This window comes from Cornus florida, unplaced genomic scaffold, assembly GCF_030987335.1.
Source record: "Cornus florida cultivar Cherokee Brave unplaced genomic scaffold, ASM3098733v1 CherokeeBrave_3.0.0_Hap2_Chr05, whole genome shotgun sequence".
NCBI lineage: Eukaryota > Viridiplantae > Streptophyta > Magnoliopsida > Cornales > Cornaceae > Cornus > Cornus florida.
The window spans coordinates 103157141-103184778 of NW_026775575.1; the positions used below are offsets into that span (position 1 = coordinate 103157141).

At 35.8% G+C, this 27638-nt stretch overlaps 1 protein-coding gene across 2 annotated transcripts; it reads left to right on the forward strand.

The window, feature by feature from the left end:
* The first annotated feature begins 21627 nt into the window (after window positions 1–21627).
* On the forward strand, window positions 21628–26842 carry LOC132308106 (trihelix transcription factor GTL1). Of its 2 annotated transcripts, none has more exons than XM_059806093.1 (3): window positions 21628–22752; window positions 23980–25777; window positions 25975–26078. In XM_059806093.1, the coding sequence occupies exons 1-3, from the start codon at window positions 22349–22351 to the stop codon at window positions 25984–25986; spliced, it is 2214 nt and encodes a 737-aa protein (XP_059662076.1). In that variant the 5' UTR covers window positions 21628–22348; the 3' UTR covers window positions 25987–26078. The 2 variants fall into 2 exon arrangements, with proteins under 2 accessions (XP_059662076.1, XP_059662075.1); XM_059806092.1 differs by having other exon boundaries at window positions 21631–22752; window positions 25971–26842.
* The last annotated feature ends 796 nt before the right edge of the window (window positions 26843–27638 follow it).

Here is a 27638-nt window from a genome sequence, read left to right on the forward strand (position 1 = left end):
ACGTCAACACATAACACATGTGTCATCCCAAGGTTCATAGTACACCATCTCATAAACATCTTAGAAGAATCACAAGTGTAGGTTGATGAAGCAGTATCGGCCGGCTGAAATAGCAGGGTCGATCGGGTGACTGAGTTAGTCAGCCGGCCGAAACAATGGTTTCAACAACTCAACTTTCTGCCTGGCCAGTAAGTGCACTGTCAGTCGGCTGATAAGCCTAGCCAGCTAGCTGACAGGCCCTGAGAGCTGCAAATTCTGCAGGTCAAGGCTTTCACGGTCCTATAATCAACCAGGCTCATTTGTGAGCCAAAACCTGCTATAAGACCTATCCCAACTCACGGCAAATAAGATATAACGTCCCAAATCATAATGTCAATGAAATCATTTGAAATAACTCATTCCATCTCATCCATCCATAGTACGTATCTTTCAAATTACATTTATATGTGTTCAAGAAACATAATTTAAGATACAAGGCCACAAAATATACAAATTGTCTTTACATGATTTCTAAAAACCTAAGTACATAAATGAGGCCGCTACGGCCGTAAATACAACATTATAACACTATGGAGAATTCTAGCGTCATCTAAGTTCGTGAATATAAATCAGACGTCCATACTTCTCCTGTTTCCTGAAAATATTAAGATAAGGAGTGAGCTCAATAGCTCAGTAAGTAATGCCTAAAACACTAGTTTTGGACTCCCTTGAGCCAACAACCAAAGAATGGAAAAAAGAAGTTGGGATCATACATGAGGAATTATCAAAATCATAATCCACATCATTCAATTCAAAAGGTTATCATCACATAATCAGTCATAATCATAAGTGCCAATATGCCATTAAATGTAATGGCTTTTCGACCACAGTCCCGACTCAACACAACATACACCAAAAACTGTTAACTGACTTTACCGAGGCTAGATTGATAGTTATCCCTGATTTCAAATCCCGCAGCCGTTTGGGGCCTAGTATTAACTTTTTCATGCCCTACAACGGGTCGCGCTCACTCTAGGTCGAATTAGCCGTGGGCTCGTGAAATCCAGTTCCATTTACAAAACATTTTCTCACAATCCTTTCCAAACATATTTCTTTAAAAATAATCATTTCAATCTCACTTTTCCCAAACCATGCCCATGCCATGAATGGAATCATGTATGAATGGAATCAACATATACATGTTTGCAACTTTATCAATTTAGTCATACATACTCATCATCATCATCATGTATATATATATGTAAAACAATTCAACATAAGGCATGCTCATCAAACGACTTTTGTAACGACCCACTCCACCACATGGTATAATATTGTCCGCTTTGGGCCTGAGCCTGCACTGTTTTGTTTTTGGGCTTTACTCCAAAAGGCCTCATACTAATGGGATATGACACACTTACATATAAACATTTCATCTTTCCTTTACCTAGGCAATGTGTGATACCCCATAATTTCGGAATACGGGTTGATCAAGTCCGCGCACAAAATCAGGGAATATCAAAACAATTAAAGTATTTAAACAAGCACAGATTACAAAAATAAAAAAGAATAAATAACTCGCTGAAGGGAATCTATTAAATAAAAGTTTCATTAATAATTTTCCAAAATTTACAACTCGGGAATCCTGTAACTCAAGGACCCCTAAACCAAAATCCACTATCTATTAATCCATTAATACTTACGGAAGTGATAATATCCTATTTTGAAATAAAATAGAAAGAATAGATAAGTCCTCCAGTTGCGGATCCTCAACCTTGAGACTTGAACTTCTAATAACCTAAAAAATAAATCGTGGGTTAAACCCTACGAGCAAGTTCACTCTACCAGGCCTCTGAAAACCAATAAATAGATCATCTCTGATCAAAACCAAACCTAATAAAATTTTTACTTTAATAAACAATAATACACTTATATATAAATAATTATATATAATACCCTAACCACATCTACTACTAGGTTCATTAAATTTTCAAAACCTATAAACAATAATTAAATATTAATCATACCTACACCAATCCACTATTTCTTTTAAAGAAAAGTTCCTTAAACCTTAATCCCATCCTGAATGATTATTTAATCATTTAAATAATAAAACATAATTAATGGAAAAATATATTTAATCTCATCCCTAATAATAACTGTAATTATTTAAATCACATATTCAATATTCAAGCTTTGACGAATCATCAATGTCTCCACCAGTATTACTTTATTAATATATATAAAGTAATACACTAACCTGTAAGTACTAGGCTATTCTAACTTAAGAATATCTAATCCTAATCTAATCTATACATACCGTAACCATAGATGATATTTTAATCATCTAACACATATCAATATAAGTACATTTTGGCAAATCAACCATGCCATTATAAATATATTTAGTTATACAAATTGGCAATTCAACCATGCCTCCTTTAGGTATATTCATTTATACATTGGCAAATCAACCATGCCTCCACAAGTATATTTATTTACACATTGGCAATTCAACCATACCTCCATGTATGTATTTTTATACATTGACAATTCAACCATACCTCTACAAGCATATATATTTATATTTTTAAACTAGTAACTCATCCATACTTCCTATATATGTATTTTATTCATACCAATATTTAGGCAATATATTTACGCCTATGGCAACTTATCCATGCCTACATTCAACCATATACCCAATTCAAACTTCACAACAACCTAAATCATACATAGACACCTCATGCATATTATTTGCATATCAATAATTTAATAATCAGCCTATTATGATTTAATCAAACACTTCTTTATACCAAATAAGAATAATAACATTAATACTCTTAAATGATATATATACATGCATACATATAAAACACCATCATTAATAATTATTGATTACTTAAATCATATATATACAACTATCCACACAACTCATCAATTAAATAAATCATATATATATATATATATATATATATAGATATATATATATACCTCATTCCATCACAAGTTATTAATTAATTATATATACACCTAGCAAATACCGTGGTGATACTCTATAACTCTCCGAACACCAATAACACATCCTTTGAGGGTTGATTTCAACACCAATTAGCTTAAAATCAACTCTGGAACATTACTGGACCCCACAGGAACTTTCCGAGGCCCCGCACGCATCCCCATGCTCTTTCACGCGCCGCCACACGCTCCCACACTCTCTGCACGTGCTTTCACGTGCCATTATTCGTTGGCAGGCGCGTCCACGCGCCTGCACGTGCCCTCACGCACCTGATGTACTCTCGGCGCGTGTTGGCAGCTTTTCGTTGGCTGTCCTCCGTGTTCCTGTGAGTCGCGATGCATTGGATTATTATTTTGTTGACCAGACCAATCCAACAACCCAGATGTGCGTGCGGACCATACTCCTATGCGCTATGATGCACCGAAACATCTCCCTTCCCTCATTTAAATCCAACCATTGGATTTTGCATGTGCATCAACATATCATGCACCGCAAAACACTAAAACAATCTATCATCCATTAATTTTACCCACGGCCCAGATCAACGTATGCACCATAAAACTATACGCCGCGCTACACTGGATTAGCCACCCTATTTGATGCGCCGCCGACCCCAACCGTAGAACAGTATATATATATATATATTATATTTATACACAAATATAATTATGTATATAATTCTACAACATCATAAAAATTATAGAAAAATCCCAAAAAAAATTCTGAAAAATTATAGAAAATTATCAAAAAATTCTATAAACCCTAATGAACCATTATGGGTCATAAATCAAGCATATTAGTTGATTCTAAAATAAACATATCACATTCAACTATCCATTTAAAATCTAAAGTTATTTAAAAAAAATATATATATAATAATTCAGGGTTTTATTTATCCGATCTAACTATTATTTAATCAAACAAGTTTAAATATAAATATTGATACTCAAGGTGATAAACTTATGGGTCCTAAGAGGAGAGTTAGAAAAGAACTTGCCTGAAGATTTCGAAACGAAATCGAAGTTTTAACCTTTGATTGTTTCTTTCAATTCCGACATCCTCTTTCTCAGATCCGGCCTACTCCTTGTCCGTTCTCTCTTCTTCTTCCCTCTCTGTCTCTCTTAATTTTTCTAACGTGTAAACTTTTTAACCCTAATCCTTATGTGTATATTTATACACATTAGAATCCAAATCCTATTCTTACTAGGACTTTCAAATAAAATAATAATTCTTAAATAAAGTATTTCTATAAACACATATTATATTACAAATATATATATATATACCTTCCATAATTAATTCGTGGGTTAATTAAATCATATAGACCTATATATATCCATAAATATATATCTTTATATATATCTTTCCATAACAATTATTAATTAATTATATTTATATATAATTATATATATTTATAATTAATACAAAAATGATCATTTAAATAATTAAAAAATCATGAGCCTTTATTAATTAACCCAATAAGGCTTCATACAAGCCCAATACCACATCTTTTGGTCCAACTTCCCTTAATCCCAAATCCAATTAATTTAAATAAATCAAATAATTAAATAGACACTTAAATAATAAAAACTAAAAACTAATTACACTAAGCACATAAACAAAACAATAAATTACAACCAAGTTACACTATACCAATAAAATTAACACGCCAACAATTCAATCAATAATTAAGCACACACGCAACAATCATTATATCAATAATTCACGAAATATAAATAAAATAAAACAATTTTAAGCACTCAATGAAACAAATCAATTAAAAATTAAAATAAACGCAATTAATTCAAATTAAATCAAATATATCATTTAAAAATAAAATAAAAGTAATTAATTCTAATTAATAAATCCTTTAAAATATCGGGGTATTACACAATGTGGGATTATGCACCTGTAACTCGCCAATATGGTAGCTTGTTAGTGTCTCTCGCACCCGCCCACAGGGTCATCACAATCCACCCCCTTAGAGGCTCGACGTCCTCATCGGCACACTTCTGGTTAGGTCAGGCTCTGATACCATTTGTAACGACCCACTCCACCACATAGTATGATATTGTGCGCTTTGGGCCTGAGCCCGCACGGTTTTGCTCTTAAGCCTCATACCAATTGGAGATGACACACTTACATATAAGCACCTCACCTTTATTTTACCCAGGTGATGTGGGACTGTGCACCCGTAGCTCGCTAGTGTGGTAGCCTGTCAGTGTCTCTCGCATCCGCCTATGACACAATTGCCCATAGGTTAGTCACAATCCACCCCCTTTGGAGGCCCGACGCCCTTGTTGGCACACTTCCGGCTGGGTCAGACTTTGATACCATTTGTAACGACTCACTCCACCACATGGTATGATATTGTTCGCTTTGGGCCTGAGCCCGCACGGTTTTGCTCTTGGGCTTTACCCCAAAAGGTCTCATACCAATTGGAGATAACACACTTACATATAAACACTTCACCTTTCCCTCTCCCAGGCGATGTGGAACTTGTGCACCCGTAGCTCGCCAGTATGGTAGCCTGTTAGTATCTCTCGCACCTACCCACGGCACACCAGCCCACAAGGTCATCACAATCCACCCCCTTGGAGGCCCGACGTCCCCGTCGGTACACTTCCGGCTGGGTCAGGTTCTGATACCATTTGTAAACGACTCACTCCATCACATGGTATGATATTGTTCGCTTTGGGCCTGAGCCCGCACAGTTTTGTTCTTGAGCTTTGCCCCAAAATGTCTCATACCAATTGGAGTGACATACATACATATAAGCACTTCACCTTTCCATTTCCTAAGCGATGTGGGACTGTGCACCCGTAGCTCGCCAGTGTGGTAGCCTGTCAATGTCTTTCGCACCCACCCACGACACACCCGCCCTATAAGGTTATCACAACTTTGCAACCAAGCACACACACACACTATACGTCGTCTTGAACATGTTTCGTCACATAAACACATAGCCAACATTTAAAATTTTATCATTCTAAACATGTTTGGAAAGGAATTAAGCTATAGTACTCAACAAAAGTCAAAACGTAATGGCTTAGACATCCCTACCTCAAAATGCGGTTAAAAGGCATCCCCGGCCGGAAAGTTAACGTCGGTCAACATCGGTCAAACGAAAAACTGTTCAGTGGAAACATGGCTGACGACGAAGAGAGTAAACTGCTCTAAAGGTGCGGCTCCAGAATCTGACTCCGAAGTGGCCCAAAACCCCCTCCGAAACTTTAGATCTAAAATCTTCAAAAATTCGTAAAATAATTATCGCTCCTCTAAAAATTAAATCCTTGAATTATGTGATAGATGATGATGAGAAGAACACTTTCCATCAAGGAATCGAGGCCGAAAACCCATCCGATCGGCCAAAAAATAAAAGTGAAATTTAAAACTTCAAAAGAAAAGAAAAATGAAAGAAAACAGGAGAGGAAGGGAGAGTTGCGAAAGAGAAAATGAGATTATGGCTAAAAGATAATTCATGTGATATATATGAAATAAGTTATATCATGTGGGGCCTACCCAAAAGAAAATATCTCTTTATATCCTTTTTATATAAAAACATATACACATGTATGTACATTAAACACACCCCAAGACATGTCTAAACACATAGTCACCTAAATACGCATTAAATAATATTATATGAAGAGTAACGGCCCCGAAAAATAATTCTTGCGCACAATAATACCAGTTGAAGGCCCCGCCTGGTATCTCCCGGTTCAAAAAACTAAAAAATGCCGAAATGACCAATAATGCATTTCTAAGAGTCCTGAACTCAAAGAAACGTTCCAATCAACCGGCACACCCCACGGTGTCTGGCACGCAAAACAAGGTATGAAAAAGAAAACTCCCGAAAAATCGAAAATAGGAAAAATCTGAAACATTACAATGAAACCCATAATATCAATAGACACAAATTATAATCATAAAGATCCAAGTAATCTCAAAAAGTAGGGTTTGCAGTCATATACCTATTAGGAATTAAAACGATAATATCAATAGGCACAAATTTCTACAAATCGTCTTTCTTCATCCAAATAATTTTAACATACAAATTATTTTGAAGAAATTTTTGAAGATGATTGTTGTTATTCTTTAACTTGGATTTCTCCTAGCATAAAAATTTGTAAGTTTATTCCAAATATTCTTCTTTCTATCATGAAACCTATTTTGTGCAAAAGAATTGTAACATGAAATTAAAAATAAAAAATAAAAATAAAAAATCATCCCTTCTCTTTTTGTAGCAATAGTACTAACTATGTCCAGTTCTACCACACTAAATACAATATAGAAGTTTAGACACATTCTTAGTAGGCAAAGACTCAACAAAAGATTTAGGTATAAAAATAACAGATTCAAGTTCATGTGTTTAACAAATAAAGTTTGACATTTTTTACTAGATAAAGCCTCATCAAAATCTAATCCAGATCTATCGCATGCAAGCTTAGAACCTCTAATAATCTTATTAGCCTTAATCTGCTGAGATATAAAAACAATTACTTTTTCTTGTGATTTTTTCAATTTAAGATCTGTAAAGTTAAGTTTAGCAATAAGAAATTCTCTAGCAGAATTAGCTTTGTTTACCTTATTCTCAAGATATTTTACATTACCTTGAAGATTCTGAATATTAGTTTTGTCATCTTCAATTAACTTTTATTTCTACTCGTTCTCCTTCTTCAAGGTATCTCTTTAGCTTTCTACCAACTTTAGCTTCACAGACTACTTCGTGTAAGCTTCTTAATTCACCCATCCTCGTACAATTTTCCATGATGAATTTTTGAAAACAAAAATATTGTAATTTTTGAAAAACTTTCACCAGGAACAATTCACTATTTAAAGAACCTGCTATGATACCCAATGTGATGTTGAGCAATGCATAATGGATGTGGAAGATTGATTTTAAAAAACCTAGAAGAGTGAATAGGTTTAACTTACTCTTTTGTACATTTTTTTGCTTATTTTAATTTTATTGAAATAAAACTAACACCAACTTTTAATGCAAAAAATAAAGTGCAAATAAAGTAAAGAGAGAGTTAAAGATTGACAACAAGGTTTTTAGTGTGAAAACCATTGTTAGAAGAAATTCGACCAACCGGGATGAAAACCGTGAAGACTTTCGCAGTCTCGAGCAAAACAATTCACTATCTCGAAGTAAAGTACAACAAACTCTATCTTAGGGCTCACACCTACTCCACTATACCAAGAAACAATTACAAAACCCCTCAGGTTTAGACTTGCGACTTCTTATCCAACTCCTACAATCTTCTAGCTTACTCATCAATCCTTATGTACATGTTTCTAGAAGAACATAAACACTAATGTTGCGTTTGGTATGCAGGAAATGCAAATGGGAATGAAATGAGAATAGGAATGGAACAGAATGACCATTCTCATTCTATTATTTGGTTGTAAATGTGAAATGTGTAGGAATGGAATGATAATAGCCATTCTAGTATAAATTTTAAATTGAGTTCTACAAAATATCCCTCTTAGTAATAAATAAATTAAATTAACAAAATGACATTGTTCTATAAATTTTTTTTTTTTTTTTTAAAAATAAATGGTTACAGTGGTGGTGGTGGTGGAAGTGGAAAGCGGTAGTGGTGTTGTTGGAAGGTGGCGGTGGTGGAAGGAGGCAGCGGCTGTGGAAGGCGGCAGTGGTGTTAGAGAAAAACGGTGGTTATAGTGTGTTGGTGGTAGAAGGAGATAGTGATGTAGGTGACGGTGATGGAAGCCAATTGAGGTGACAGTGGAGGAAGCCAATTGAGGTGACAGTGGAGGAAGCCAATTGAGGTGATGGTGGCTGTGGTGGAATACAGTGGAGGTGGCGGTGGTGGTGGTGGTGGGAGGAGGTGACGGTGGTGGTGGTGGGGGTGCTAACGGTGGTTGTGGTGGAAGGGGTGGCGGTAACGGTGGTGGAATGTGGTGGCGGTGGTGGTACTGGTGGAAGGTTGTGACGGTGACAGTAGAAGGTAGTGGCGGTGGAAAATGGTGGCATTGATGAAAAACGGTGGTGGTGGTGGTGATAGAAGGTGGTAGAGGTGGAATGAGGTGATGAAGAGTGACGATGGTAAAAAGTGGTGTGGGTGGCAGAAGGTAGCGGTGGTAAAGGTCGTGGGTGGTGGTCGTGGAGAAAGGCGATGACAGTGATTGAAGGTGGTGGCGGTGGTGAAAGGTGATAGCTGTGGTGGTGATGGCGGTGGTGGAAATCGGTGGGCGGTGGTGAAAGTTGATGGTGATGTAAGTAGTAGAAGGCGGTGGTAGTGGTGGTGGTGAAAGGCGGAGGTGGTTGTGGTGGAAGGTAGTGGTAGTTTTTTAACTTGGAATATGAGGATTTTTTGGGAAGTTGAATTTTAAAAAAAATTTACTTGGGATTGGAATGGCCATTCCATAGATTTAGTCATGGAATGGATTTAGGAATGGAATTTCATTCCAATGGAATGACCATTCCCATTTTAAATTGCATACCAAACAAAAGAATGGTTGGAATAAGCATTCTATTCTATTATATTTCTGCACACCAAAGTGAATGAAATGTCTCACCTTCCTGCTGCCATCGGCGTCCCCCTTGAAGACCACCGGACTGAACTGCTAATCCTTTTCCTTATCCTTTCCCTATCATTAGGGTTGTTCACCGGAATTAATTGCAGATAACCTCCATTAACGGGTAATTAGCCGTTAATTTTGGTTATTTGTTTTGTTGAACTCGGCCATTGTATTGGGTTACATTTTGCTTGTAATTGCCTTCTTGGACTGGGTTGCCTGTGTTTGGCAGGCTTGCAGGCTTGTTTGGCCAAAGGCCTCTTCCGTAATTATTTATATATTTCTAACAATTGCTTAATATTTCAAAAAAAATAAAATAAATACAAACACAAACACGAACTCTTCGTAAATACTTTGTCCCTTCGTAGTACCATTGAACCCTCTTTTATTCAAATATGAATTTGAAAAGGTAAAATGAAACCCTATTTTTTTGAATGAAATCAATTGAATTTTCAATTGACACGAACTCCAATCAGAACGAGAATAACAACCTAATATCACCCGTGTGAAATAATGTTCGCTCTCAAAATAGAAAAATATATAGAAGAATTAACACGGTTTTTAGCAAAAATACTCTTAAAAAGGTCTCTTACTTGTAAAAATATAAATCTTTATGCTTTTACTTTTTTATGAGAAAATAAGAGTATTTATAGAGATTAGACAATCCTTAGATAACTAAGAAAACAAGACAAAGTCATACAAGGACTTCCCAAAGAGTTTGGTGCAAAAAAGAAACTTTAAAGGTACCAAAACTGAAATCCTGCACATATTCAGGAAAATGCAATTGATTGAACTTTTCTTGATTGTAATAAAATGGGGATTTCGACAAATGCGATGGCTGGACTAAGTTGGACTGGTCGGACTTTGATAGATTTAATGAAAAAGCTTTAGTACAGCACTCTGATGAAGTGTGACCAGTAGGAAATAGTTGCACCGGTCGAACTTTTACAGGTTTTGATTTTTTCAATAAAAACAAAATTTCCCTAAATCCTTCCTTACCAAACTTAAACTTCTCTAAATGATGTTCTCATTGAATTGAAGTATAATTGCACATTAATTGCACTTGTTATTCCGCTTCCGTCGTCGAGATTCAAGGTGAAAAAAAAAAAAAAAAATTACCACTCAATCGAACATGTTCTGAAACCAAAATTAACTAATTACATTATTTTCTTTCACAATAAAATACATTTCCCTAACATTCTTTCATGTGTCAAAAACATTTTTAAAAAGCATAATATCCAATCTCTGGTTGGCAAATTGTATTTTACTTTCTTATCACTAATTTTATAAACTATAATGTTCTAGTCTTCATGAAGCAACATGGGAGAAACTACATCTAAATAATAAAAGTGGGGTTGAATAAAACTTGATTTGAATTATGCCTAATTATTAATGGACTACATCTGTTGGTACACCCAATTTGTAAAACACACCAATTCAAATTATTTTTTACAGTATGAATAGGTCCCATTTTGGTTTTTCAATCAGTTTGGTTCGCTTTTTTTTTTTGATAAGTCAGTTTGGTTCGCTTTTGATTCTTTAGGAACAGTCAAAATTAGTTTGATTATGTTTTACCCTCTAAATGGGACTGTGTGTGTGTCCCTGTTTCTTACCATAATTTGTTCGGATAATAATATTTGAACTCTCTTTATCTATCACTAAGATCAGTATGAACATCGATAAGGACTCTTGCATTGGGACACTGCGTGAAACAAATGGGGCACATGATACGTGTACTAACGTAATACTCCTAAGTTTAGGCATATCATGTGAGCTAAAAGTCATTCTTGTCCTTCCATTTATAGGGACCCTCCCCCAAATAGTGATAACAGACACAAATTAATGATGAATTCAATCATTCGACTCTTATATAATAATTATTTGACAACGCAAATATTTTGAGGATGGCCACTTTCAATATATATATAGATTTAATTATTTGGTGGATAAGTAAAAATAAAATAAAATTTTTAACTTTATTTAAAAAAGAAAAAGAAAAAAAAAGGATACAATGAATACATAAAAGATGCAATGAATGGAGTTTAATTGTGGGAACCTCCTTAGCCTTTGAGGACATCATTAGTACGAAGTATTATCTTTATGCAATTTAGATGGTAAACATTTATGCAGCTTTTGACAGAACTAAATTCATATTTTATAATTAAAATTATAGACCATGTTAATTCCTTCTTACATTCTCTGTTTTTTTTTTTTTTTTTTTAAAAAAAATTACTCTAACTCTTATTACAGAGCATTAATTTACAAATGCGTGATTTATATAACTTAATTTACATGTATATTTTGAAACTTTTAATACGCAGCTATTTAATGAATGTGAATTTTTGTGAAGATAAAAAATATATATGATAATATAAAAAAGTTAACTTGCAAAGTAGGGAGTTACAAAATCATAACTGACATGGCTAGGGGTGGGAGAGGGTCAGTATGAAAGAGATCTTTAACAAATAATTAAAATGATATAAATTGTAATTATACACTTTAATTGTCTTTTCAATCATGTGCATGTATAATATACAATACATACAATACACGCTACTAATATTTTTCTCACAGACATAATATGCGTATTGCGTATAGATATAGATATACAACATATATATAGTATGTATGTGGATGATGATAAGTGAGGGCATGTGCACCGATTTGGGCAGATGCCTGGCAGTTGGGGTTATTACAAATCCGGAATAAACGCCACGCACGTTCTACTCCCTCATTAATGGACCCCACAGTACAGCTGTACCAATGTGTTCTTGTCTGCCCTCTTAAATCTCTCAATTTCCTCTTTTCACCCTTCTTCTAAACTTTTTTTTTTTTTTTTTTTAAAGATTCTTATTATCATTTTCAGTTAATTGCAAAAAAATCATTTGAATTATAACTTTTTCTAGGAGGGTAGGAAAGAAAAAAAATTAAATAGAAGGGAAAGAAAAGAAGAAGACATGTATGAAACATCCTTAGAGAAGAGATTGTGTTTTTTTCTTTTTTTGTTCGATTGGATGTAAGGGAAGAGATTGTGTCATTTATCTCTTTTTGTTCGGTTAGATGGAAAAGAAGTAAATAAACACACAATTTATTATCTTTGTTAAAAGAGAAGGACAAAGAGAATTTTAATTTAAGATAGTAATATTTTACTGTGTTTGTATAATTTAGCATGGTAGTAATTTAAAACTTCTATGATAATCTCAACGTGTTTTCTCCACTTTTTACTGACTCATTCTTCCTATTATCCCCTCTCTCATTGTCTCTCTCATCTTGACCAAGAAAATTTGTTCATTCCTTCTTATGTTTCCTTCATACATCTTCCTTCTTTTTTACCAAACAAAGCATGTAGAATAAAATTTATTTCCCTCAAATATTAAATAAGTTGCAAAGAAGGCTAATACTTGACTGTAGTGGACTTATTGTCATTTGTATATTTGACCTGTAATTCTCTACTCTCCCTTCATATCTCTTTTACTCATCTTTTCTCTTATAGAAGGTTTCACATGAAGTAGAAGAAATTTGGCTCTCCTCTTGTGTAGGAGATTCTAGAACAACAATATAACTTAATTGATAGATGAAAATGACATAGGAAAGGATTCGGGTCCAAGTGAAGATTCAAGATATCGCTCCCATGCTTTAATTGAGGGGGGCTTACTTCGAGCTATGACTACTATTGTTGCTGGATTTATTTTTATCACTCTTTGGTCTCCATAACTCTAGCCCGGAGTAGGTTTTGAGAGAGATATATTGCTTGTTTGGTAAATCGGGTGACAGAAAGAAGGGTGTTTTGAAATTTAAGAAAAATTAAAATCATGCGACTTATTCACAATTTATTACTTTAATCCGAGTCCATGGAGGGGGCATTTTGTAAATTATTTGATAGTATAAAGTGGGAATATGTAAAAAAAGTACAAAGTGGTTATGTGTGTGTGTATATATATATATTTGTAATTAATCATTGTTATTAGTATTAATTTATTTATTCTTATCCTGGCAAATAATCGGACCACTCACTTTGATTCTTTTGAAACTTAACCATCAATCTAACTTGACCCAACCCACAAATTTTTACTTTAAAGGTAAAAGTAGGCCGGTAAACGGATATGATCAAATAACAGTATGTCTGATTTCATTCAATAACCTGAAAATTTATTTAGAATTGAATTCATATTCAATTTGTTATTAATTGAATACTCGATCTGGTAACCCGGCCTAATATATATATTATTTTGTTTTAAAAAATTCAACATGACCCGATTCGAATCCGATAAGAGTGTCTGAATCTATATTATTTAAAATTGAAACCATACCTGATTTGTTTTTAATCAGGTATTCGATTCAATAACCAAATCTGATATATATATATATATATATATATATATATATATATATATATATATATTATTTTTGTTAAAAAATTTCAATATCAAAAGAGATTAGCAAACAAGGATCATGAAGAAAAGATACAAGCCAAGGAAAAGAAAAACAAAATATAAAAAAAAAAAAAAGGAGCTAGAAAACTAGGTATTTGACTTATAAAAGAAAAAAATAACAATAAAGAGAGACAAAATAAAGAAATGGTAAAAGGGAAAAAAATAACAAAAAATAACATTTTAAATAATATATTATATTATTTCAGATCGGATTATTATTGGACCAGATCGATTAAATTTATATTTGATTTGTTTAGTTAACATATTATCGAATTCGAATTACTAACAAGTTATCTCATTGAATCTTTCAATTCATTTCCTAATTATTGGATTGAATTTAAATCAAAATCTGATCCAGGTCTAGATAGAAGAGGTATAACTGAAGAATAATAGATTTCAATGTTTATGATAGATTACCATTACCATCTACTTGTATTTTATTTTATTTTATTTTATTTTTTCTCTCTCTAGTCTCTCCTTTACCTTTTTTCTTGTGAGGGAAGTCCTTGATTTTCATCGTGGGTGGGTTGTCTTTTAAAAATGAGTAAATAATTCTTACACCGTATAGTTGCAGTAAATTGTTAAACTTATTACTTTTGATTGTCAATTATGCAACAAATAAGAAAATAGAATATTTCACTTACTTTTATTTAAAATAAATAATCAATAAAAAATTATTCGATTAAGCACTTCACTATAAGTGTTCGATATGAATATTATTACTCTTAAAAATGATAGTTATGCAATTTTGGTTGTTTTTAATTTTTTATTTTTTCTTCACAAATTTGGGCTTTGTCTATGCTTACACACAGGCCTTTTACTTCCCCCATCCCCTATCCCTTCCTTACTGCTACTTTCGTATAGTTTTTGATTGTACCTACTCTTTTTCCATCCACAAATACACACACATAAATGATCTACTATGTGGCATGTGTATCTTCCCACCTCTACATGAGTGAGGTGTATAAATGTGACATTAAATTTTATTACTCTGTGTGGCGAAGAATGTGGCATATGTTCCTTTCCACCTCCAAATAAGTGAGAGTGACAAGAGGGATTCTAATGAAGTGAAACTTTATTAATTTTTAAAATAGAAAGTTGAGAAAAGAAATCGTGTTTTACAGGCGATAGAGGTATTTATATTTTTTGTCAGAATAAATAAATAAATAAGTTTAAAAATATCATATTAAAGTTTATAAATTGTTTCTTTGAGCAATTTATCTTTGCACCAAAACTTACCCTTTTACAGTATTAAAGTGTACTATTTTGCATATTTTAACAAAGTAAGAAAAGAGATAGACATAAGTTCTTATTTAAAATCCCTTCAAATCCAATTTTATTTTGAATTCCAATAATTCCAAACAATGAAAATTCCATTTTAGTTTTAAAAGCTTGACAATCTCACCTCACATATAATGTTCTTTTTTATAGGTAGGATAGACCCTAGTGACAATAATAATAAAAATAAGAACACATATGGTAGATAAAAAAAATAAATGGATTAAAAATTACTAGTTGGGATAAAAATTTATTGAGTTGAATTACAAAAAGGCCCAACATTTCATCTGACAAAAAGTGTTAGAGGAGGTGTTGATTGGAGCGTGAATCCATGGGCTTCAAAAGAGTGTGGGGTTGGGAGTTTGCTCTTTTTTATGAATCTGATGAGTTGTGTCATTATGTGTGCATGCCAATTGCCTCCAAAGTAGATCTGACGGTTTTGCTTAGGTTAATTATTAACTATGGTTAAGTTTATTTCAAACCCGGTAGATATTCTGATTCCTCAAGTTGAGTTTCAATTATGTTATTGATAAAAGAAAATTTCTGCTCCGGTTTTTAGGGGCAAAAATCTGCTGCTCGCAACCTTTATAAAGTTAAAGCAAGTCCCAGCTATTCAATGCCACGTCATTATTTTAGTCTTAGGCAAAAGAGCAAAGAACCCCATAAATTATACCATTGTTGCATAATAGCCCCAGAATTATTTTTGGAAGCAAGTTGTCCCCTTAAATTATATCATTGTTGCAAAATGCCCCCTTAAAGGTCATCGAAAGCTAATTTTTGACAAACAGAGAGACATAATTACTAATTTACCCTTACTTATTAATTTATTAAAAAATATATAAAATATCTAGGTATAAAATTTCAGTAATGCCCTTTTATAATTTTTTTCTTCATCTTCCCAAACGAGGCTACAAGCAACACCACTACTGAAACTGGTGCAGTATATGGTAGTATTGTTGAACAAAAGAATTACCAACTAACACCACACATAAAATTTCACTCAAAACCAACCATAACCTCTAAAATGCAAAGTCAATTGAAATTTAATATATATGATTACAAAATCAAACTAATACAGTAATACATACAACTTCAGTTGTTGCTCTATCGCCGTCACAATTGACCAACACCGTCTATGAATTGCTCGCTGCCATTCGTAACTGGACTCCCATGGCCACTAATAAGCTTGTTGCCGCCTTAAACAGCAAGTCGGGGATGATAAACGATTTGCACGAGATCGCGAAGCGAACGGTGGCTGCTGGATTCGGAAAAGAGTGCTCACACGAGTAGAATACTTGCCAAAGAGAGTTTTGGATGAGAGTTTGTCAACATTAAGGTTATCAAAGCTTAGCATTGAGGACGTTCACAAGATGCCTTGGTTTGACATCGAAGATGAGATTGATCGGTTGATCAAAGTGGTCAACGTTGCCTCGAACTTTGTTGCCACATGGCTTTTCAACGACGGCGTCGATTTTTTTCCGTCACCGATGTGGTAAGGGTTGTAAGCTACCCAACGGTTTAGGAAAGGTGGGTCGCCTTTAATAGAGGTTACCAGGTCGTCGTTGAGTGAGAAGATGACCGTGTGGTCGCCAGATGGTTGCCGGAATCCCTCGGAAGCTCCATCAATGGACTCTTCACGAGCTCTCACCACCCTCTCATGAAACTCCTCTATTCACACCTCTCACCTTAGATGATAGGTACGCCACACCGAACAGTCATGGCAGCATGGAAGATGAAAAAATATATATAAAAAATATGAGGGCATTATTGGTACTTTGTACCCATGATATTTCATATCTTTTATAATAAATTATCAAGTAAGGGTATATTAGTAATTGTATCTCTGTTGGCCGGAAATTAGCCTCCGATGGCCTTTAAGTGGGCATTTTGCAACAATAGTATAGTTCAAGGGGGCAACTTGCTTCCAAAAATAGTTCGGGCAGCATTATGCTACAATGGTATAGTTTAGGGGAGCTTTTTGCTCTTTTGCTTTATTTTTATTTTAAAATAATTTTAACATTGGAAAGTGAAATGTTGATAAATCCATATATAAAACTCCTCGGTCTCAAAATAAATGTTTACCTTTTTTTTTTATTATTTCAAACTAAATGTTACATTTGAAAAGTCAAAGTATTAAGGAGTATTTTTTATTTTTGTAACATTATCAATTTAAAATTTATACGTTGAACTTATGAAAAATGTAAATCATCACGTTACTATAGACCATTGTGAATAGATTTGATAATTCATTACATTTCAATATAATAAAAAGAAATACATAAAACTCATTCTCTTAAAAAATAATATTATCAAAAAAAGGATATTTGTTTTTTTGGGACAGAGGGAGTATACACCAATCCCTTTTTTTTTTTTTTTTTTTTCGAAAATTTAAGCAATTTCCATTAATGAAAGAACTGTACAAAAGGAGGGCTTAGCCCAAAAGAAAAAGCAAGCTCAAGGCTGCAAAACAGGTCCAAACAAGGATAAACAACATAAAAGCAAGAAACTACCACTGACTACCGTTAATGGTAAGCGTCAATACATTCCGGTGAAGACAAAAAGGGAGGGCAAAGCCTTGAAGCCTCAATCTGGCTGCCGAGGGGGAGGCTTACAACGTGAATGAGATAAATTCCAATCCATAAAGATCAAATTCGTTGAAGTGCACTCTCTCAAACAGCCTAACTTCAAAATACCTGCTATTGTAGAGCAAACTTTTGAACAGACAACTCTCTGTAAGGATTTGAGCCCTTTGAAAATTCTAGCATTTCTCACTTCCCAGGTATGGTATACCAAAGCAGATAAACATAATTTCCTATGTAGGTTAGTAGGAGTATTTGCTTTCCATTTGGTACTTATCCATAGTACAAGATTCTCCCAATTTGTAATCGCAGTTTGAATGTTGCTCTTATATTTGATAAAACACCATATAGGGGAAATGAAGGAGCAATTAAAAAATAAATGATCATGCGACTCACTTGATATGTTACAGAGGGAGCAAATAGTATGGTGTTTAGCCATAGATTTACTGTCGAGTGTTGGAAGTTTGCATTGAGCAGCCAGCCAAAGATTGAATTTCATTCTTAGTATGGTTGGGGATTGCCAAACAAGGTTGTGCTATGGGACAATAGGAAGGTCACCTACCATGTGTGCCACAGTATATCTGAATGAGTAGATGCCATTAGGTGAAGCTGTCCACTTCAAACTGTCACTTTTAGAAGGGCATGGATCAAGTAGCGAGAGCAATTCTGGGATTGCACGAGTGAGAGAGGGAGGGAATGACCATTTGTTGTTGACAATGAATAAATCCATAGTTGTTGTACCATTGAAACCAGCTGCAGTGAGTAGATCAACTAGAAATCTTGAACTTAAAGGACCCCCAGGAGCCCAATTGTCCCACCAAAAGGATGTGATAACACCATTGCCTATAGAGTGCTTTATGAGTAGTCTAGCAGGATGCCTTAGTTGGAGGATTTTCCTCCAACTCCAAGAATAAGGCTGAGGGTAGTTCAATGTCCATAGGTTCCTAGACTTCAGTAGATGAGAATGGCACCACCTAACCCACAGTCTGTTTGTGTCATCTTTGAGGAGGTTCTAAATGAATCTAATTATTCCAGCCTTGTTTGCAACCTCTAAATTGGGGATCCCCAATCCACCTGCAGTTTTAGGACTACACACCTTGCTCCATGCAACCTTTGACCCAGAAGATTTCATTTTTGGCCCTGACCACAGAAATCTCCTAAATATCTTGTTGAGTTCATCAATGGCTCCCTTTGGCAGGATGAAGATGTTGCACCAGTAGTTCTGTGTTGACACCAGTACTGAATTTATCAATTGGAGTCTACCTGCATATGAGAGAGATCTAGAAGTCTAGTTAGTGATTCTGTGGGTAATTTTGCTTACCAATAGGCTGCAATGCTCAGTCTTTAAGTTTATAGAAATCAATGGCACTCCTAAATATTTCACTGGTAGTGTGCCTGAATGAATACCAAGCAATGTAGAAATTTGGTGCTGTGTGTGGTCATTAACCCCATAAAAGTAAACCTCACTCTTTGATAGGTTAATGTCTAGGCTTGACATAGAGCAAAAAAGATCAAGTGCTGATTTGAGGATTAAGACCGAGGTAATATCTCCATGGCAAAATAGTAACAAATCATCTGTATAGGACAAGTGGGTGATTTTGTGTTCACTGCACCTCCAAAGGAACTTGAAAGAGGACACCCTTCCCACATAATTATTGACAATTGAGGAGAAAACATCCATAACAATCACAAATGGGAATGGGGAGATGGGATCCCCTTTCTTAAGACCTCTTTTACCTTTGAAATAGCCTTGGAACTCACCATTTAGAGCTATTGTAAATGAGGGAGAAAAAATGCATGTTTTGATGAGAGAGATAAATTTTGGAGGATAATTGTGTAAAGAAAGGCAGCTAATAATGAAATCACACTTCACTGAGTCAAATGTCTTCTTAAGATCCACCTTGATTGCACATTTTGCTAGTCTTCCATGCTTGTGATACCTTCTTAGAAGCTCATGGGGGTAGAAGTATAGGATCTGCAATCCTCATTCCATGGATAAATACTGACTGGGATTGGTCAATGTGGTGAGGCAGGGTAGACTACAGTCTTGTTGCAAGCAGTTTTGAGATGCACTTGTATAAGGTATTGACACAAGAGATAGGACTGTAGTCATGAAGTGATGTAGGGTTTTAGCATTTTGGAACCAAGGCAATGTAGGTGTTGTTAGCCTCTGCAAGTAACTTACCTTGTATATTCTAATCCTTGCTAGACAATGTTTAGAAAAGAATTGGACAAGATTTTGAATTAAACAAAACAAAACCATTTTTTTTTTTTTTTTAAAGGATAAAGACAAAGTACAAAAAACTCCACTACACATATGTGCAAATATTTCTTTAGTGTTAAAAAAACAAAGCTCCTATAATTTTCAAAACGAGCAAATAAGGACAATTTCTCAATTTTAAAAATAAAATACCTAAAATGCCCTTAAGACCAAATAAAATAAAAACACTAATTTTAAAATTTTGAATTTTTTTATTATAAAAAATATAGGATTTTTATAAAATGACTTTAAGAGTGTTTTGGAATTTTTATATATAAAAAATTAATTAAAATTGACGATAATTTTAAATTATAGAAATTTATATGTACATACTATAAGTATTTTTTTGCACAATTTTTATATAGCAGCTTTGTTTCCCCACTTTATCCTTATTTTAATAACAATGAATCGATACACTCGGACTCTCGAAAGGTCTGAACCAATCCAACACAACATTTGACATAAATTAGGCATGAGATACACTTTCGTGACAGAAATGTACATGGCCAAAGTGAGTGAGTTAACAAAATTAGAGTTCTAATAAATAGACAAAACTCACTAAACCACATATATTAATTCACATTACCGACACATAGGTTCATTTAGTCAACATTCTAAAAGTTTTTTTAACGGTTCTATCTTATGCAAGTTATTAGGAAGGGTTATAAATAGACCTTAAAGTTCATCAATTATCTCCTTCCGCTATATGTGTGTGTATATATATATCTCATTGAGAAAAACCCAAATAAACTTATTTACATAGAGTACACAAGTAATTTTCACTTGCAACTGAAAGATATTCATGCTCTCCTCCTCCTTTCCATTTTTATTTATTTATTATTATTTTTTTGAGCAAGTTAGAAGTGTGGTTCGAACAAGTCAAGAGTGCGGTTTGAAAACGAGATCTCAAGAATTTACCTTCCGAATTCCTATCAACGCCGTTGTACCCCTGAGGACCTTTAAATGATTCTTACCATCATAATTAACATTTTTATGAATTTGGTCCATCGTTTATCAGGTTATTGTGTTCTCACGTGAAATCAGATTAATCATTAATATATATGGACATAAATAATTATTTTAATAATATTTTTAATTCAAATTTCACGAATATTCGATATTTACAGGCATTCATTGTAAAATTTAAATTTCACGAATATTCATTACATGCATTTAATTTTTGATAAATTTGGTCCACCGTAACGGCACGATGACGCGGTAGACCCTAATCATGAAATAATTAATCATATAGAGAATTGTGATAAAACTTTAAATTTACATATATATATATATATATATATATATTTATTATAATATTATTTTTATTTCTATATTTTTTATTTTATTTTATGGTTAGTACCATTTTCACATAAGAGCTTGTTAAGTTTGGAAAATGTACGGGAGATAATAAACTGTGTCGCCGTGCGTGGAGTGGAGTGTAATTCTGCAATAGTTTGGACATCATTTTGGTTACTATTTTCATGCTTTCATTGTAGTGTGTGTATATATAGATATAGATATATATGAGTGTAATGGTTTCAACAATTATTAGCTGCAAAGTGAACCACTGACAACGCAGCATCTCGTTTGTTTTATCACTTCCTCTCTCTTAATCATCATCTCACCCTCATAATCGTCATATCTCTCTCTTTCTCTCTCCAACCCCATCTCTCTTCAGTACTCTCTCTCATTGATTCTTGCAGTGCAGTTTGATGGTGGTGACTATGATTATGCTGTTAATCGATCCCATCTTCTCTTTCTTCTTTACTGCTTTCTTTTAATTTTTGGGGTATAATATAAGAGGAGAGGAATAAATATCAAATTTATATTGCCAGCACTAACTCGTAGGCAGCTTCCTATCTTTCCAGTTGTCTGTCCCATCTTTTTTTCACCCCCTTCCCTTAACAACATCCCTCCATCCCATCTTTCACCAATTCAATTCCAAACAAAATCTTCTCTCTCCCCCTCTCCTTTTCTTTCCTTCTTACCCACCACCACCTTCAATCCCATCTTTCAATTCCCTCCCCACTCTCTCTCTCATATATATCATCTCAAGTGAATATATGAGGAGAGAGAAAGAGAAATTAACAGAATTATAAGGAGAAGACACTAAATTTATGTTATAATCTGTACCACTTCTGAGGCTACTGTTTGTTACACAGTGGAAAAAAGAGAGAGAGAGCTACAGCGCATATACCCCTCTCTCTATTAGGGAGGGAGTAGCTACAGGGGGAATTGAGTTGAAGAATTAAACATGCAGCAGCAAGGTGGTGGAGGGTCCCAATACGGAGGAGCACCGGCTGAGATGCCACCCTATGCCGCCACCGGAACTGACCCACGAGCCCACGAACAGCAGCTCAAATTAGGAGATCCGTCCCTTGGAGTTGCAGAAGCAGCCTCACCCATCAGCTGCAGGCCCCCTGCCGTTGCCGGGAATTTCGAGGATCTTTTGCCTGTCTCCGGCGGTGGTGGATTGCCCGATGAAGACCCGCTTGGCGGCGACGAAGCGGATCGAGTGGGTGGAAGTGGAGGAGGAGTTTCAGGAGGGAACAGGTGGCCACGGCAAGAGACCTTGGCCCTTCTTAAGGTCAGGTCTGAAATGGATGCGGCCTTCCGTGATGCCACTCTCAAAGGGCCCCTCTGGGAAGATGTTTCCAGGTAACACCCATCTCATCCGCAACCACCACGCCACTACCCAAATCTCAGAATTCCCCATTTTTCTCAATTCCTTCACTCTTAGAATTTGAAAGTGATACCATATTTTAGCTGCAAATTACTATTCATTTAGTCACTCATCATCCATCTCAACCCGCACTCAACCCCCAATCTCTCTCTCTCTACAAATATAATTGTCATTTGGTACAAAGAAATCATTGCCTTCATTTCGGTTGTTTTCTTCTTCCTTCAATTCTCTCTTTCTAATTATGAAGCTCATAGATCTACATATGTTCTAGAGCACAATCATTTATATATATCTATGGAGAGAGAGTGTGTGGGTGTGTGCTTAAACGGAATCCTAGACAACTAGAATTTCAGTACTGGCTACATGGGGTGTCTTGGGTTTCAGCTCCGATCATCATTAAGAATAGTAGTAATTATTGTTAATGAAAGCAAAGAGTAAAAACAGTATGGAGAGAGAGAGAGAGAAAGAGAGTGATGATAGAGAGAGGAAGGCTCTCACTCTCATTCCATTTCGATCTGAACCTTCGTACCACGGATTCTTTTAACGCTTTCAATTTCCTCGACTTAACGGCAGTGGACTTGTGAGTAGTGACCGTCATTGGCAATGCCATTCTTTTAGGACCTGACCCCTATTCTCTCTTTCTCTCTCCTCTCTAACTATTTCTCTCTCTAGCTATCTATCTATCTGTCCAACAAGAGACGAACGCACATGGCTTCTATCTGTTTCCGTCACGACTTCCGAGAGATGGGGCATCTTTAGTATTTCAGAATTGCTTAGATCCATTGCTTCAACTCTAGCCAATCGCCACATACCCCCATTTTTTTTATTCATTTCTTGGAAAAGTGAAAATCCCGAGAACCGTATTATATTTATTTCCTTGCTTTTTCTTTTTTTTAAAAGATTATTTAACTTTTCTCTATCTAATCCTCTCTTCTTTACATCATGAGCATATGAGAGAGTGAGCCCAGAGAGGGAGAGGAAAAAATAAAACAAAAAAAAAAAAAAAATCAGTGGGAGGACTGAAAGGGATTGGTGGAGGTTGTCACTTTGTTTTCATTGTTTTTTTTTAAATTTTGTGAATATGATGATGAGAACAATTTAGTGGTTGTACAGAAATATATATCTATATATATATATATATGTATATGTATATATTGGGTTTGAATTTGTGTAATTTGGTTCTTTATATATGTTATTGGCAGGAAGCTAGCAGAGCTGGGATACAAAAGGAGTGCCAAGAAATGCAAGGAGAAATTCGAGAACGTTCACAAATACTACAAGCGAACAAAGGAAGGTCGGGCAGGTCGTCAAGATGGCAAAAGCTATAGATTCTTCAGTCAGCTTGAAGCTCTACAACGTGCCTCCGCCAGCGGCAACGTCCCCGCCTTACCTGCTGCATCAGCAGCCACCATGGCGCTACCCAGCACCGCCGTGAACGCCTCCACAGCCGCTGCCAATCTGGTTGTTGCTCCTGTTCCTGTGTCCATTGGGATGGGGATCAGCAACCCAATGCCAATCTCATCAATTAGGACTCCTACTACTATCTCAGCCATGCCTCCCCAGCCCCAACCACCTACCATAGGGGTGAATCTCATGTATCCACAGGATTTCAGTGGCGGCGCAGCACCTAAAGTGTCTGGATCAGGTACAGCACCACCGCCATCAGCTGCCGCTTTAGGAATTAGCTTCTCAACGGATAGTGAATCCTCTTCTTCAGGCTCCGAGGACATGGCGGAGGACGAGGAATTGGAGGCGGAGGAAATGGAGATGGAAGATGAACCAGGCAATACCCGGCATCGCAAGCGTAAAAGGGGATCATCTCAGAGCAGTACTAGTAAGAGGATGATGGAATTCTTCGAGGGACTAATGAAACAGGTGATGCACAAACAGGAGGCCATGCAGAAGAGATTCTTGGAGACGATTGAGAAGAGAGAGCAAGACAGGATGATTAGGGAAGAGGCATGGAAGAGGCAAGAGATGGCTAGGCTGGCCCGTGAACATGAGATCATGGCTCAGGAACGAGCCATCTCCGCCTCGAGGGACGCTGCCATCATATCTTTCCTGCAGAAAATCACTGGCCAAACCATCCAATTACCAAATCCTGTAACAATCCCGGCAGATCCACCGCCGCCACCCATCATCATTCCCCCTCCACCATCCCAAGCACCAGCACCAGCACCAGCACCAGCACCAGCACCAGCACCATCACAGCAACAATATCAAAGACCTCAACAACAACAACAACAACAACCGCAACAACAACATTATCAGCAGCTACAACAGCAGCAGCAACAACAGCAACAGCTTCATCAAAGTGCTGAAGTCGTAAGGCATCATCAATCAGCCATCTCTACTGAAGTAGTCATGGCAGTCCCGGAACAACAGGTGCCACCACAGGAGATGAGTGGAGGTGGGAGCTTTGAGGCTACCTCCTCGAGATGGCCAAAGGCCGAAGTCCTTGCACTGATAAATCTGAGAAGTGGGCTTGAGTCCAGGTACCAAGAGGCAGGGCCAAAGGGTCCTCTTTGGGAAGAGATCTCCGCGGGGATGCACCGGATGGGATACAAAAGGAGTTCTAAGAGATGCAAGGAAAAATGGGAGAATATCAACAAGTACTTCAAGAAGGTGAAGGAAAGCAACAAGAAACGGCCGGAAGACGCCAAAACCTGCCCTTATTTTCATCAGTTAGATGCATTGTACAGGAAGAAGATCATTGGCAACACCGGCAGCAGTAGTGGTACTAGCGGTAATCTTTTGGCCATCGAGAACAGACAAGAACCACAGCAGGAAAGCATGCTGATGAATCCAATCCCAACTACAAAGTTGCAAGAAAGGACTACTGATGTCCCTATGGTAGTGCCCTCACCACATACTGCAAAGACTAATGAATCAGAAAAGAAAGACGGAGACAATGCCAATTTGCAGAATAGTAATGGAGGTTTGGCAGCATCGCTCTTTGGGGAATCTACCTCGAGTGGAACCGTTGGAGGAGCTAAGAATGTAAGAATTTTTTCTTTAATTTTTGTTTTCATTTATGCATTGGAATGAATTCATTTGGCCAAAATAGGATCAAGATGATTTTTTATTTTTTATTTTTATCTTTCACCAAGTAATTAATTAAAATTGGAAAAACAATACGTATTTGATGCCCATTAATTATGTATAAGGGCTGATTCTTGTTTTTCTATTGAAGCCAGAAGACACTATGAAGGAGCAACATAGGCAAAACCAACAAGAACAACAGTTGATGATGGATGACTATGATAAGATTGAGGAACCGAATAGCGATAATCTAGATGAAGAGGAAGAGGAAGAGGAAGAGGAAGATGATGATGATGAAGAGACGGAAGAACAAATGAAGATGGCTTATAAGATACAGTTCCAGAGACAGAATGCGAATGCGGGTTCCTCTAATGGGGGAGGGAATGGAGCACCCTCTTTTTTGGCCATGGTTCAGTAACTTCCTGCCAATCTTGGTGATGGAAGTGAGCTGTGTTTCCTCTCCACCAAATGTACCATATGTATGTATCTGCCAGAAGCTCGGCAACAAGATTGGCTAACATCAGAGTTTTCTTTTTCAACATCACTATCGTCTTCATCCTCTTCTTCGGTATAGTAGTTTTGTTAAGATGGATCAATTCTATCTTTTCTAATTTATTGATTTGTTAGTGAATAAAGAACCGTTTCAAGGTAAAACGGGAGGGGTTGAATTGAAATGGACATAATAAGCTCGCTTAGCAGCAACGAGAGAAACAGAAAAGAACAAAGACATGCAGCCCAAGAAGAGAGAGAGAAACTGATCTGCCATACGAAGAGTTTCGTCATCGGTGACACTCGAATCAGGAGAAGAAGCTGCAGTGTTACTTGAAAGCTTTGTGTTTCTTTCTTAGTTGCTTGGTTTGAATGAAATGAAAGCGGAAAGGGGGTTTCATTCATCTTCACATTGTTATTAATCTTTTATTGACTTCATTTTAACTTCTTTTTTTTTTCTTTTTTTTTTTTTCTTTCTTGGTTGTTATTTTCTCAAAGATTTACCATTGTTGAATTTTCAGTTAAGTTATGTCAGTTGATCACTATAAAGACAAATAAATGTTGAAAGAGAAACTGAATATCAGAAGTGCAATAAGGAACAAAGTGCATGGTTTACTTCACTAGTGGAAAGGAATTAAAGTTGGTTTTCCTCTTTGAAACCCTTGATGCATTCATAGTCTCAAGAACTTGACTGTGGTGGGCTCTTATGTTTATTGTTGTTGGCTATGGTGCCTTTCTGTTGTGGCCACAAACGCTCTGGTACCTGTTGTTGTGTCGGCAGAACCGCACAAGCGTCGAAACCTAAAAAGGACTAGTCCACTACACGAGGCTCCTACTAGTACAAAGTCTAAAAAAAGTCATATGTAAACATCAAGATGACCTTCCTTGAACCAATTATCCATGCCCTTCTCCATGTAACTGAGCTTTGAAACACTCCAGTCTGTTTCCCTATTCATCATATTTCTTTAACATTTTTCCCATTAGTCTTCTGCTCTAATTTATATTATGCAAGAATTTGAAGCAGATTAACTTCTAATTGTGCTAGCCTGGGCATCAGTACACATGATTCTATCTATTTCTTGAATTGATTAAAATGTTCTCCCACTAATCAAAGTTAAGACTGCACATAATTAAGAAAACCAATTCATATATATAGATATATATATATATATATATGTACACACACAGTAATATTCCCTGTTTCCTCAATCAGCTTGTTCCAACTTAACGTATAGCTCAAGTCACTACATATCTTTATGTATAGTCATATGATACAACATCTGGTGTATGTCAAGCCTTCCAATGTGCAGTACTAACTTAATTCCTTAAT